This window comes from Labeo rohita, chromosome 25 (genome assembly GCF_022985175.1).
Source record: "Labeo rohita strain BAU-BD-2019 chromosome 25, IGBB_LRoh.1.0, whole genome shotgun sequence".
Classification (NCBI taxonomy): Eukaryota; Metazoa; Chordata; class Actinopteri; order Cypriniformes; family Cyprinidae; genus Labeo; species Labeo rohita.
The window spans coordinates 1,136,618-1,151,434 of NC_066893.1; the positions used below are offsets into that span (position 1 = coordinate 1,136,618).

The 14,817-nt window shown below is 37.7% G+C and overlaps 1 protein-coding gene across 2 annotated transcripts in view; it reads left to right on the forward strand.

The window, feature by feature from the left end:
• The window catches only part of rpgrip1l (RPGRIP1 like), a 29,820-nt gene extending 19,364 nt beyond the window's left edge, over positions 1 to 10,456 (forward strand). For both annotated transcript variants that reach the window (XM_051099475.1, XM_051099474.1), the window contains exons 21-26: positions 9 to 159; positions 4,369 to 4,439; positions 6,006 to 6,192; positions 8,017 to 8,101; positions 8,235 to 8,371; positions 9,302 to 10,456. In XM_051099475.1, the coding sequence (XP_050955432.1) occupies positions 9 to 159; positions 4,369 to 4,439; positions 6,006 to 6,192; positions 8,017 to 8,101; positions 8,235 to 8,371; positions 9,302 to 9,426 (756 nt within the window). In that variant the 3' untranslated portion in view covers positions 9,427 to 10,456. The remainder of the gene's footprint in view (positions 1 to 8; positions 160 to 4,368; positions 4,440 to 6,005; positions 6,193 to 8,016; positions 8,102 to 8,234; positions 8,372 to 9,301) is intronic.
• Positions 10,457 to 14,817: the final 4,361 nt, after the last annotated feature.

The window sequence follows — 14,817 nt, forward strand, 5'->3', positions numbered from 1 at the left end:
TTTCACAGACTGTCATAGTGATGGAAGCAGGAGAGGCCACTGCAGTCAGTGAGGAAGAGGATGAGGAAGAGTCTCATTTCTCTGAGGGTCAGGTGATCACCGCCAGCTCTCAGTCTGATGAGTCTGAGATTTCTGAGGAGCTGCAAGAGCCACTAACAGGTGTGTCTGTTTCAAGTTATGGAAATTAAAATCATGTAAAGTAGGGTTCCTCAAATCTTGCGCTACAGAGTTTAGCTCCAACCCTGATCAGCTCACCTACCTGTGATTGTCTAATGATCCTAAAGACACTGGTTAGCATGCTCAGGTGTGTTTGATCAGGATTAGAGCTAAACTCTGCAGGAAAGTGGATCTCGTGGGCCAGATTTGAGGATCCCTGATGTAAAGCATAAAACACCATTAACATTGGTAATAGTATACATTTCCGAGTGAAACAAACATAATCAGCCAGAAATAATGTTTTCATTGTATCCATTGGTATTTGATTTGTCTTTGAATTCCAGGCTATAATATTTTTGTTTCATTTTATTTTCCCCCTGCCTTGATTGATTGATTAATTTGATGACTACTGGGTGTGAATATGACAAATGTAGCTTTGCAGTTGGCCTATTTTGATGGTTTTAGTATTGTAATCAATTATTTAATTTATATTAGTACAAATTTAGTGCTAAAATAATGCTAAAATGTTTATTTTATTTTATTTTATTTTATTTTATTTTAAAGTTTTTTGAAATTTCATTTCATTTTCATTATTAAAGCTCATTTGCACTGGTAAGTAATAATTTTTTTCAAGCTCTGCAGCATTTTGTCCATAATTTAACGTCATTATATGGAAGGAGCAGCATTAACATAATTCAGAACTTCTCATTTTGTGTTTCACCAAAGAAAGTTCACAAAACCAGTCATAAGGATTTTTACAGTTTTACAGTTTTACAGTTTACAAATAAATAAGGTTTCCATTGATGTATGGTTTGTTATGATAGGACAGTATTTGGCTGAGATACAACTATTTGAATATCTATAATCTGAGGGTGCAAAAAAAAATCAAAACATTGAGAAAATCACCTTTAAAGTTGTCCAAATGAAGTTCTTAGCAATGCATATTACTAATCAAATTAATTAATAAAAAAAATGTTTATATATACAGTACTGTGCAAAAGTCTTAGGCCACTAGTATTTTCACCAGCTAAAAAATGGTTCAAAGTAAGTTATTTCTATCTTTTGCTGTAGTGTGTCAGTAGGGAACATCAGTTTACATTTCCAAACATTCTGTTTGCCATTAATTGTAATAATCTAGTGAAATTTTTGTTTGCACAAGGAGTCTGACAACAGCCAGTGCTCCACACAGAGATCTGATCTCACCATCATCCAGTCTGTCTCTGGAATGACATGAAGAAACAGAAAAACTGAGACAGAGTAAATCCAGAAGAACTGTTTCAACATCTCCAAGATGTTTCAAGTAACCTACCTGCAAAGCTACCTGAAAAACTCTGCACAAGTGCACATAGGGCAAAAGCTGCTTTAAACACAAAGGATGGTCACATCAAATGCTTATTTATTTTAGTTAATAGAAGTTTATATATCAAGAAAATCTATTTATGACATTGTTTTTAACAGCATCCTCATTTTATGTGCCTAACTGCCTAAAAAACAGTACTATAGCTTTGTAGGTGTAGGTCTCTTAAAGCATCTTGGAGATGTTGCCACAGTTCTTCTGGATTTAGTCTGTCTCAGTTTTTTCTGTTTCTTAAGACAGACTGGATTGAATGATGGAGAGATCACATCTCTGTTTGCACAAGGAGTCTGACAACAACCTGTGCTCCACACAAAAATCTCGCTGGATTATTACAATTAATGGCAAAATGAATGTTTAGAAATGTAAACTGATATTTCTTACTGATACACTACAGCAACAGACTGACTTTAACTGACTGTAAACCATTTTTAGCTGATGAAAATACTAGTGGCCTAAGACTATGCACAGTACTGTATGTACAGTAGGAAATTTACAAAATATCTTCATGGAACATGGTCTTTACTTAATATCTTAATGATTTTTGGCACAAAAGAAAAAGTGATCATTTTGACCCATACAGTGTATTGTTGACTATTGCTACAAATATACCCATGCTAATTTTGACTGGTTTTGTGGTCCAGAGTCACATATACACTGACTAAAATTATAAATGCAACACTTTTGTTTTTGCCCCCATTTTTTTCATGAGCTGAACTCAAAGATCTAAGACTTTTTCTATGTACACAAAAGGCCTATTTATCTCAAATATTGTTCACAAATCTCTCTAAATCTGTGTTAGTGAGCACTTCTCCTATGCCGAGATAATCCATCCACCTCACAGGTGTGGCATATCAAGATGCTGATTAGACAGCATGATTATTGCACAGGTGTGCCTTAGGCTGGCCACAATAAAAGGTCACTCTAAAATGTGCAGTTTTATCAGACAGCACAATGCCACAGATGTCGCAACTTTTGAGGGAGCGTGCAATTGGCATGCTGACTGCAGGAATGTCCACCAGAGCTGTTGCCCGTAAATTGAATGTTCATTTCTCTACCATAAGCCATCTCCAAAGGCGTTTCAGAGAATTTGGCAGTACATTCAACCGATCTCACAACCGCAGACCAAGTGTAACCACAACAGCCCAAGACCTCCACATCCAACATCTTCACCTCCAAGATCGTCTGAGACCAGCCACCCGGACAGCTGCTGCAACAATCGGTTTGCATAAGCAAAGAATTTCTGCACAAACTGTCGGGTCTCGACCTGACTGCAGTTTGTCGTCTTAATCGACTTGAGTGGGCAAATGCTCACATTCGATGGCGTCTGGCACTTTGGAGAGGTGTTCTCTTCACGGATGAATCACGGTTTTCACTGTACAGGGCAGATGGCAGACAGCATGTATGGCGTTGTGTGGGTGAGTGGTTTGCTGATGTCAACGTTGTGGATCGAGTGGCCCATGGTGGCGGTGGGGTTATGGTATGGGCAGGCGTATGTTATGGACAACGAACACAGGTACATTTTATTGATGGCATTTTGAATGCACAGAGATACAGTGACGAGATCCTGAGGCCCATTGTTGTGCCATTCATCCACGACCATCACCTCATGTTGCAGCATGATAATGCACGGCCCTATTTTGCAAGGATCTGTACACAATTCCTGTAAGATGAAAACATTCCAGTTCTTGTATTGCCAGCACAGGTCATACATACTCACTGGACATGTCACCCATTGAGCATGTTTGGGATGCTCTGGATCGGCATATACAACAGCGTGTTCCAGTTCCTGCCAATATCCAGCAACTTCGCACAGCCACTGAAGAGGAGTGGACCAACATTCCACAAGCCACAATCAACATCCTGATCAACTCTATGTGAAGGAGATGTGTTGCACTGCGTGAGGCAAATGGTGGTCACACCAATTACTGACTGGTTTTCAGATCCACCCCGGAGCCCCCCAGTACTGTAAAACTGCACATGTTAGAGTGGCCTTTCATTGTGGCCAGCCTAAGGCACACCTGTGCAATAATCATGCTGTCTAATCAGCATCTTGATATGCCACACCTGTGAGGTGGATGGATTATCTCAGCAAAGAAGAAGTGCTCACTAACACAGATTTAAACAGATTTGTGAACAATATTTGAGAGAAATAGGCCTTTTGTACACATAGAAAAAGTCTTAGATCTTTGAGTTCAGCTCATGAAAAATGGGGGCAGAAACAAAAGTCTTGCGTTTATCATTTTGTTTAGTGTATGTTTGGAATGACACGAAGGTGACTAAATAATGACTTCAGTGTTTACGTTAAACTCTAATTATATTCCAAGTTACCACAAACTTAAGGTGGTTGTATCATTAAAAAAAAAAAAAAAAGTTTGTCTTGTGTTTGTGTTATTGTAGGCAGGAAGGCCCCTGTGCTTCGGCCCTTAGTAAAACTTGTATTCAGCAGAGCCACAAATGGATGTTTTGGTTTCCAATACTTAGTGCCAAGTGTTAGTATTCAGTTTCATATGAGAAAGCAGCTGTGCTATTGTTTTTCGAATGAGATGAGAATCATTAATATTTCATTCGCTGCTGCCAATAATCTGATGTGTTTCCTGTTGACAACCAACAACATAAATGTTAATGTGTGCTGACCTTGGCCAAGAGGCTGTCTTTAAAGTGTTTGTGTCTAACATCTCTCTTTTACCTGCTGCGGGCCACCTGAGACCAAAGCGAGAGATGGACGATGAGAAAATAAACAACCCGTTCATGAACACCTTCCATGTGAAATGAGATCCATCTAATGATCTTCTAGTGTTTTACATTCTGTATTATCAACTGATCATAATAAAGAAAATGCTCTGTTGTGTCTGCAGACGTTCAGGGTGAGGATGATGATAGCGATGACTGCATCGTTCCTGCTCAGAGCTCACAGCAGAAAAAACAGGTGTGTTGGATCATTTTGCATCTGTGCGTTTAACAAATGAACCAGTTTTTTTCCTATTGTTGACCGATATGTTAAGTGTATTTTCTAATGTTAGTTTATGTGTGTTTTGCTATATATGCTAGACAGGAGGGGAAGGGGGGGGGGGATCAATATTTCTTTTTCTTTTTGACTGTCCGCTGATTTAAAAATAATCAGTGCAAATAAAAAACAAGTGAAAAATATGACAAATAACTAAATGCAAATAAATTAAATACATTTCTATAAAAACAAAACAAAAAATAATATACATTTATGTAAACATTTTATATACATATACAGAATTAAAATATAAAATGAAGAAATAATATACATGTATTTTTCATTTTATATACATGTATATTCATTTATTATAAATCACAATTAATCACATCCAATATAAAAGTTTGTGTTTACATATTATATGTGTGTGTTCTGTGTAAATGTATCATGTATAAATATAATTATATATATATATATATATGGCTGGTGAAATTTCAGCTTTGCATTTTAGGAATAAATTATATTTTAAAGTAAATTACAAAAGAAACCTGCTGTTTTAAATTGTAATAATAATTATTTTAACAATAATAACAATATTAATAACAATATAATAACAATATTAGCCTAAAAAACTTCCTTGAAAACATTAAAAATCTTACTGATCCTAAATTTTTTTTATAAGCGTTTACTGAAAAATAAAAGTGTTTTTTATCTGCACAAGTACACGTAGATGTCAGCTTCTACTAACATGTAATCTAACTTTGCAGATAGGTTCTTTACCATATTATGAAATGTGTTTATAAGAAACTATTTTAATTTAACCACGTAATAGTCACAAATTAATACACCTAATGTCCCTATTATTTTTCTTACTTTAAGTGTTTGACATTATTTAAAAACCACAGAGAGGAAATTCTTATGACCTAATACCTAAATATTTGGTATTTCTAACAAAACTATGATGTATATATCTTTAGAGAAATTCACTTTCTCAACAAAGAACAAATATGAATCGCTGGGTCTGAAAAGGATATTATATTTTTTGCTGATAAAGGGTCATTTTAAATATTTTTGTGATTAATTTAGCCTACAATTTAGCCTGTGTAAGCGGACATTAGACTGGGTGATGTACATGCAGAGATTTGAACGGTCAGGTTAGTGTTAGCTCACTTTGTGTCCTAAGAGGATTGTGGAAAGAAACAGAGATCTAACGACTGCTGTCAGCACAAACTTAATGGCCTAAACACTCCAGCAATGTGGACGGCATGTTTGACAGATTGAATCAAATGATACACGGATGGACAAAGCATCTCCAACCCCCATCATTATCAGAGAACTATGCCCTGTAGGTTACACGTCTACATCAGGAAAGAGATATAGTTTTTCCGGTGTCCATCATTTCAAACGGTGGAATATTCTTCGCGGATGTCCTGTCAGATGTAGAGAGTGATTGGAGTCCCTGAAGGTTCACAGCGAGTCTCACCATGTCAGTTGGTGTGAGGTTGTATGTCAGTTGTGATAAGGTCATGTGTTGCTTTGCTCCACCAGCCGTCCGAGTGCATTCGTGTGGAGATCGTTTCTCTGAGTCTGAAGCCGGGCTCAAGAGTGGCAGAAGACAGTGGAATCGTCCGACTGTTTGTGGAATACTGTTTCCTGGGCCTGCCATCAGTTGAGACACCGCTGTCCCTAAAGAAACCTCTTCCTGGACACAGCGTCTCCTACAACTTCAGCAATGGTGAGCAACAACATTCATACTAATATCCATGCAATACCAACCACTGTAATTGTTCTACTTTTTCTGCATTACTACCTACTGTATGTCTTGTGAGAATTGGTGCATTGGTTGGGAAGTTTTTGAACTTTCCTCTGACCAATTTTGGGGTCTACACCTCTAACCTTCTAGAGCAGGGGTTGGGAACCTTGATCCTGGAGGGCCAGTGGAGCTAAACTCTGCAGGGATCCCTCCAGGATCTAGGTTCCCGACCCCTGTTCTAGAGCTACCATAAGCTTACACTTTCCTGCTTCGGTCTACAACAGTGGTTCCTGGTCCTGGAGAACCCCCAACACTGCTTGTTTTTAATGTCAGTTTTATCCAGGGATACCCAAACTCGGTCCTGAAGGGCCGGTGTTCTGTAGAGTTTAGCTCCAACCCTAATTAGACACACCTGAACCAGCTAATCAAGCTCTTACTAGGCATACTAGAAACTTTCCAGGCAAGCTGGAGCTGAAATCTGCAGGACACTGAGTTTGGGCACCCCTGGTCTTATCTAATTTACACATGAGGTCTTAGAGCAAGGTTGTCCAAACTCAGTGTCCTGGAGGACTGGTGTCCTGCAGAGTTTAGCTCCAACTTGCCTCAACACACCTGCCTAGAAGTTTGTAGCATGCCTAGTAAGACCTTGATTAGCTAGTTAAGGGGTGTTTAATTCGTGTTGGAGCTAAACTCTGCAGGACAGTGGCCCTCCAGGACGAGTTTGGACACCCCTGTCTTAGAGTCTTTACTAATGAGCTGATGAGTTGAATCAGATGTGCTTGGTTAGGGAGACATCTAAAATGTGCAGTGATAGGGGTTCTCCAGGACCAGGATTGGGAACCACTGGTCTACACAGGGGTGTCCAATTCTGCTTTTGGGGGACCACTATCCTGCAGAGTTTAGCTCCAACCCCATTTAAACACACCTGAACCAGCTAATCAAGGTCTTCAGGATCACTAGGGCTACAAGCAGGTGAGGTTTTTTCAGGGCTGGAGCTAAACTCTGCAGGACATCTGCACTCCATCACTGATGTTGTCTACCCCTGTTCTAGAGAGCTACTGTTGTGCAGACTTCAATTCCAACTCTGCTCCGACACACTTTCCTGAAATTATTAAGTGACCCTAAACATCTTGATTAGCTGATTCAGGTGTGTTTGACTGGGATTGGCACTGAAATTTGCAGGAGAGTAGCTCTCCAGGACCAGGGTTGGAGACCCCTGATCTAAAGCCATGTATCTTCGTTTAGATTCAATGGGTAATCCAGAGTTTTCTAATCCTGTTCCTGGAGGCACCCCAACACTACACACTTGTGAACTCTTCCTCATTAAATGCATTTGAATCAGCTCATCAGATCATTAGTAAAGACTGTAGGACAGTGATTTCAAACTTAATTTCTAGAGGTCCACAGCTCTGCACTGTTTAGCTCCAACACTAATCAAACACACCTGCTTCAGCTAATAAAGGTACTTCAAAATTACTAGAAACTTCCAAGCAGGTGTGAATTGGAGCTGGTTGGAGCTGAACCCTGCAGAGCTGTGGTCCACCAGGACTTGAATTTGAGACCTAAAATGTGTAGTGTTGAGGGCCTGAAGGAACCGGGTTGAGAAACACTGGGGTAATCCAAAGTACATTTATTAGCCACATTGACTGCCCACCATTTTAAATTTTATACTGTTTAATACTTTACTTGGCCATTTAATTGGTTCTTGTAGCTGTCTTATTTTACTAAACAATGCCAAATAAACATTATTAGTAATTTATCAAAATAAAGAAAGAGACCTAAACAACATACAACATGTTTTGACAGTGATCCATGTGGATAAGGAAAGTAACCAGCCCAGACGGCAAACTTTGAGGGCGGTGCTGGAGGGCCGGAACAGACAACTAGAACAGTGAGACTCTTTATGATTTATAATATATAGTTTATCTGTGGCTCATTTATTTGTCATGTGAAGTATATAGTTGTAGCATAAACTCTGCTATCCAGCTCAAATAAGCAGCTGACTCTTTCATTGGTTGTGACAGCTTAAAGTTCACGGTGGTGAGCGACCCTCCTGAAGAGGAGGAGCAGGACGAGGAATGCGAGGATGTGGGCGTGGCCTACCTGCGTATTGTTGATATCATGGAAAAACGCAGAGACATGAAGGACGTCAGCCTCAACAGTAAGTGTGTTTTACTTTGCATTATAAAAATGTAGTCATAACAAAAGTTTTGAGTTTAGTTTGAATATTATGTTATCTCAAATCATGGGTACTTGGTAATTTTCACAAATACCATGTTAAATGAGGCCTAAACTCGTTTTTTTTTTAAACAAATTATCAGTAAAAGGAGATGTCTGACCTCTGAAAATGTTGGCCACCTCAGAACGTCAAAGTGTAATGAAAATGATTTCACTTTTGATGAAAAAATACATTTTACATTAAATTTCCCTTTTTCTTCAACCCTGTTACCAAAGTTTGTGACACAGCTTAACCCTGATTTTTATATTTTTTTATTTTTTAATTCATAGCCATAAACGTTGGATAAACATGAAAAAGTAAAGAAATATGTCAGAAAGTTGTAGGTTTGCAAGTAACAGGGTTCATATTTAAAAATACCTGTATTATTAAAGTAACTTTGGCAACAGGGTTGAATAGGTGAGCTTAATGAATACAGTTTGTGTAAAAATTGAGAAAATGTAATGCTCTGGCCCGCTATGTGAAAGATCAAAATTTTTGTCACATCCAGTTTGCCACAGTTTAATGAAATATTACAGTTTTTATTCAGTAACAGGGTTGAATGCACATTTTTTAAATGCCTACTTTTTGAATTTTTGGTCATTGGTCAAAAATATTATTGTATGATATTAATTTTTGCATACAGTCAAGACAGTTAAGACCACTGAGGTGGCACAGACATTTAATGTGTTTAAATTATTAATTTAAACACATTGTTCAAATATTAGTTTATCTAACATATGTAATAGTTCTTTCTCTGAAGAACATAGTATTCATGCCTTTTTACATAATGAGAGAACAGTTTGTATCCTATTCATGGAAAGTGCCATCTGCTGACCATAAAAACAGTTTTTTTTTTTCTGTCCCTCACTGTAGTTGTGGACGTTCAGGACAGCAGTGAAGTTATTGGCCATCTAGTTGTGACCGTCGAAGCTCTGGAGGCTCTAACATCCATCCTGAAAGATCCAGAGCGTGATCGACCTCTAACTACACTTGCTTAATTTACCAAAACCAGTGATTTACTTTTTCCAGTTGTGCTGTTCCATCAGCAACATTAAATGTTCCTCAAATCATTTTCGTTTTTAATTAGATTCACCAGATGAAGTTCAATGTAATGCACGGGGCGGTCGGTTTGGTTTTAAACGCTACAGACGGTGACAACATATGGGAACAAAACAGTCCTTTATGTAAACGCCATCACACGGCTTTGATCCCTTACGGTGTGAAATCATATCCTAATGTTTCTCTTTATGGCCTCCAGTGTTGCGTTTGATGGAGCGCTGATGTTTAGACCTTTAATAACTTTGCTTAATGAAAAGGCTGTTAAGCCTCATTAGGCAGCGCTGTGGCAGGCGGCGATATTTTATTGAAGGTGCGAAATGAAATCTAACTGGATTTAATGGGATTAAATCAAGCTCTTTAAAATGCTAATGCAGATTTCCACGCGTGTCGAGCTGTGGCGCTCGCGCAGACACTCCTTCTGTTTTGGTGTGTGCGATTGAGTGTGAAATGTTACTGTTATCTGCACTGCAGATCATTTGATATTTCTTTATAGGTCGGCATAAGAGTTCAGATTTAGTATCTTTTGTAGAGATATAAATGCTTTATTTTGAATGTACTACAAACCTTTGTAGACAGCCTTATAAACTGATATTTGTAAATGTTTTATATTTATGAACATTTCAGAGTAATGTATTAAAGAGTTTTAGTGTTATTTCATTTTGGTTTCTGATTTTCTTAAAATAAAATTTTTTCCTTTTTTTTTTTACTTAAAGTCGAGAAGAAACTACATTTAGAAGCAAGCCATTTGAACTTCATAATGTAACATCCAATGACTGACTTTATTCTGCTGAACACAAAAGATAATATAAAGAACTTTGGACCCCATTGACTTTCATTGTATGGACAAACAAAACACAGAGACATTTTTCAAAATATCTTTGTGTCTCCGTGTGTGTTTCACACAGTCATAAAGGTTTAAAACCACATGTGAATGAGTAAATGTTGACAATGTACATTTCTGAGAGTTTAATAAAGCCAAGGAAATCAATAAGACAGTATGTAGCCATTATGATCTCAATGGTAGTTGCTTGGCTGGCGCATATAGTTCCATGCTGTACATAAGTATGTAACCTGCATTATTTTCAGCCAATCACATGGCTGTTAACAGCATTACCCAGTCAAACTCTGACCCCTAATAGAGTGCAACAGTCAGGCTCTGGAAGTAAAAATGCTATTCATTTTCTGCATAGGGAGTTATTTTTTGCTAACTTATAAACCTTCAAAGACAGACTTAGGGGCCGTTCACATATCGCGCCTAAAAACGCTAGGCGCGCTGATTTTTCCTCCTTTCCAAAGCGCTCTTTACCTTGCGCTCCCGTGGCGTCTGCCGTTGCTAAGCAACCATGACCTGCACTCTCAATGAAGAGTAGCTCTGCTACTAAATTTATTTAAAAATGTACAGCTATGATCAGCTGTTTCTCCATCTTGGCTGAACTTTCAATGTTGTTATGGGAAGGGATGAAGCTAAATTGGTTGAATCATGTCACATGACCCGCGGCACGCTTGCAGCATTTTGAAAAGTTTAATCTCGATGCGCCTGAAAAAAACGAGCGCGTCGCACCGCGTGCGTGTCGTGACCGCATCACTTCCGTTATGAGCATGGCTTCCGTGCGTTTACATTTGAAATAACGAACTTGAGCGTGCAAAAGATGCGATATGTGAACGGCCCCTTACTGTGAGCTCCGAGGTTGTCAGTGGTACAGTGGTATCAATGGTACATGCTTTTGTTCAAGCATCAGTTCACATTATTTTATTTTTGTTTTAAATAGTTGTGCTTAAAGGGGTCATCGGATGCCCATTTTCCACAAGTTGATATGATTCTTTAGGGTCTTAATGAAAAGTCTATAATATATTTTGGTCAAAAATTTTCAATAGTTGTGTAAAAAAACAACCCTTTTTACCTTGCAAAAATCATCCCATTCTGAGGGATTGTTCCTTTAAATGCAAATGAGCTCTGCTCACCCCGTCCCTCTCTTCTCTCTGTGGAGTGATGAGCTGCTCTGAGAGATTGTTTACATTAGCCACATTTTAATTGTTCATTACATTTTAATAATCAAAATCATGAAGGATAATTAGATTTGATAAAGAATTAATTTATTATAGGCTATTTATTTCTTTTATTTTTTTTTCAGAAATAGTGTGCTGTGTATTTACAGTTTTGTAGTAAATAAATTCTGGTAAATATTCCTTAAACATTGTTTTAATAATATTTTTATTAGTAGTAGTAGTGCTATCTTTATATTAAGTAATATATTAATATATATTTCTGACTGTCAAGTCAAACCAAACTTTTATTTTTACGGGTTGCTGTGAAGACCTTTAAGGTCTTCGTTATATGATAGATAGTTTTCCGCAAAAGAAACTGTAAAATGCTCATGAAATGACTCTCAGAGCAGTTCTAGAGATTATGTTAATGTGTTCATGCACGTGGATCATCCTTATGTTTTGATGAACGAAGACAAACTTTTATTATAATGTATACCACATGCGCTGATCAATCCTGTACAGTAAGAAGGAACATGTACTAAAAAAGCCAATAAAATCAGTAGCTAACAAACTCATGCTAACAACGGAAACTAATTTGTATCTTTCTCCAGAAACACATTGGCAGATGTTTTAGTGAGTTTGACAGAGCTTTCAGTGAGGTTGAGCTACTGTACATCAGTATTGGATCTTGGATGGGTAATGATCTCTCTAACGGGGTTCATATGTTCAGCCAAGCAGCATCATTAGCCGAGCACATGACTTGATCAATATCACAGGTCGATTCCGAGCACCGCCGCCCCGTCCCGTCAGCTTCGTCTGTCTTTCGCGCGTTCCCTTTCGCCGCTATCATGCAAATGACCCTGCCACCTGAAAAGAGGACAAGAAAAGGTGTCCCACGGGGTCTCATTAGCCATTCAGAGTTAAGATGTGGGGCGGGTCGTGTTGTCATGTGAAGATGATTGGAGCGCAGCCCTTTGACAGCTGTGACAGGCGGGTGGGTGGCCCCCGGCCCCCCCTCCCTTTCCACTCTTGGCCCATCTGTCAAATCACCGCTGAGCACTCTGGGAAATGATACAGGGCCGCTCCTCAATTAGACGTGTTAGGACAAGAGGGAAGTGTCATTTTGGTGACATGGATAACCTGAGCCCACAAAGGCCACTTACCGCCGGCAGATACTAAATGAATCTAGAGTGGAGCGATTCGCAGAAATATCAATTTAACTGTCTCTCTCGGAGGGCACCTTGCTCTTACATTTTGTTAAACCCGAAGCTTTATAGGTGGTATGACACAACAAAAGCACTAACGTTATGATCAGGAACTGCGCTGGAGAAAAGACAGGTTCAGTCAAAATTTAAAGTAGTTCAACTAGTTAAGCAATCTTTTTAGCTAACTAAAATAGCTACCCAGTAAACAGAACATCCCCCGTATGTTAGTATTTGGTTCCTATTTGCTTCATTTTTGGGAACCAAATAAAAGTTCTAGGAACATTCTTAAGTTAGTGTGATACTTAGGCCAAGTTTGGCTTATTGTTAGGTTTTTCTTTTTATGAGCATGAAATAATGTTGCGAGAATGTTGCAGGGAGGTTTTTTTTTTTTTTAAATGCAACCTAAAAAATCTTTGCTGATTTACCAATTACAGACCTTAAAAAAAAGTATGTTTTGGAAATGTCTTAGGGACCTAAAATTGTTAGCCAGATAACTTTTTAATCTACAAAATTATGCCATATAAGGTTGTAAGAAACTGCTCGAATGAATTGAACTGTCTGACCAGGCTAAAATGAAGCAGATATTCCAACACTTTATACTAGAAAGAAAAGACAGTTTCAGAGAGCTTTTCAGATTAAATCATTCACTTTTGATGAAAAGTAGCAATGTAGCGCTTACTAGTCTATTTTTAAAACCTGTATTTGCAGTTTGGCTGTTGTAACATTATAAAAGGCCACTTAAGTGTACTTAAAAAAGACAAAACTTTCATAATTGTTTCTTAAAACCTTTAACAAGTGTGTTTTGTAATTGTCAAATTTGTAATAATGTCTACAGTTTAAAAGTAAATAACTTATAAAAACCCTTTGTCATGCTTTAAAGAAGTACACTTATTTTATGTGTTGACTAACATACTAAAGCACATGTGAAGTACTTGATTATAGTTTATAGTTATATAACTGCAGTATTATTCAATATTGCATTTAGAGTTAATGTATTTTAAATGTACTACGTACAAAAGTGACCCTGGACCACAAAACCAGTCTAAAGTAGCATGTGTATATTTGTAGCAATAGCCAACAATACATTGTATGGGTCAACAAGATTGATTTTTCTTTTACGTCAAAAATCATTAGGATATTAAGTAAAAATCATGTTCCATTAAGATATTTTGTAAAGTTTCTACTGTAAATATATCAAAACCTGCTAAGAACGTCATTTGGACAGCTTTAATGGCGATTTTCTCAATATTTAGATTTTTTTGCACCTTCAGATTCCAGATTTTAAAATTGTTGTATCTCGGCCAAATATTGTCATATCCTAACAAGCCATACATCAATGGAAAGATGATGTACGTATATATATCTCAGTTAAAAAAATGACCCTTATGACTGGTTTTGTGGTCCAGGATCACAAATACATTTAAATGACATACAAGTATCAGTAGAAATTAAAGTATCTTTTAATTTTGCTATAAATGCTTGTAAGTACACTTTAACTATATTTTAAAGGAACTATGAAATTACTTATAAAGATGTACTCAAGTCCTACCAGCACTCTAAAGTTCACAGCCTACCTTAAGTGTAATTAAAGTTGTAGTCCTTAAATGGTTAACGCCATTTTAAAACTGTTCAAAATTCACATTTGAGGTATTTTAAAGTAGTTACAGTCTATAAAAGTGACCTAATATGAACCACAGACTTCTTTTTAGACTACAGGCATTAAGACAACAAACTACAAACTCCTTAATTATCAAGTATGTTTTGATTGGCTGCGATTATGTTTTTTTTTCTGACAGTGACAACATGTCATTGATGTTTCTGTGTAGATTTGTGTATAATTCTATTGTGGTTTGAATGGCAGTCACTTTTCCTGTCAGGACATTTCTTAAACCTTTCATGAATTGCTAATGGTGTCATTTAAAGCTCAAACACATGTGTCCAAACGGGCAGTGCTTTGCATGTCAGACCGACCCACTCCGGTCACTGAGGCGTGATGTTTGCCCTCACCGCTGTCTCTCCAGCTCCTCACCTTTGACTCGGCACTGTATTTAGTGAAAGTGCTGTGGTTCGGGTCGGTTGTATCGCTGGGCTTGTCTAAATATGACTGGCCTGTCGGCGGGTTTCATTACACTCACTCAA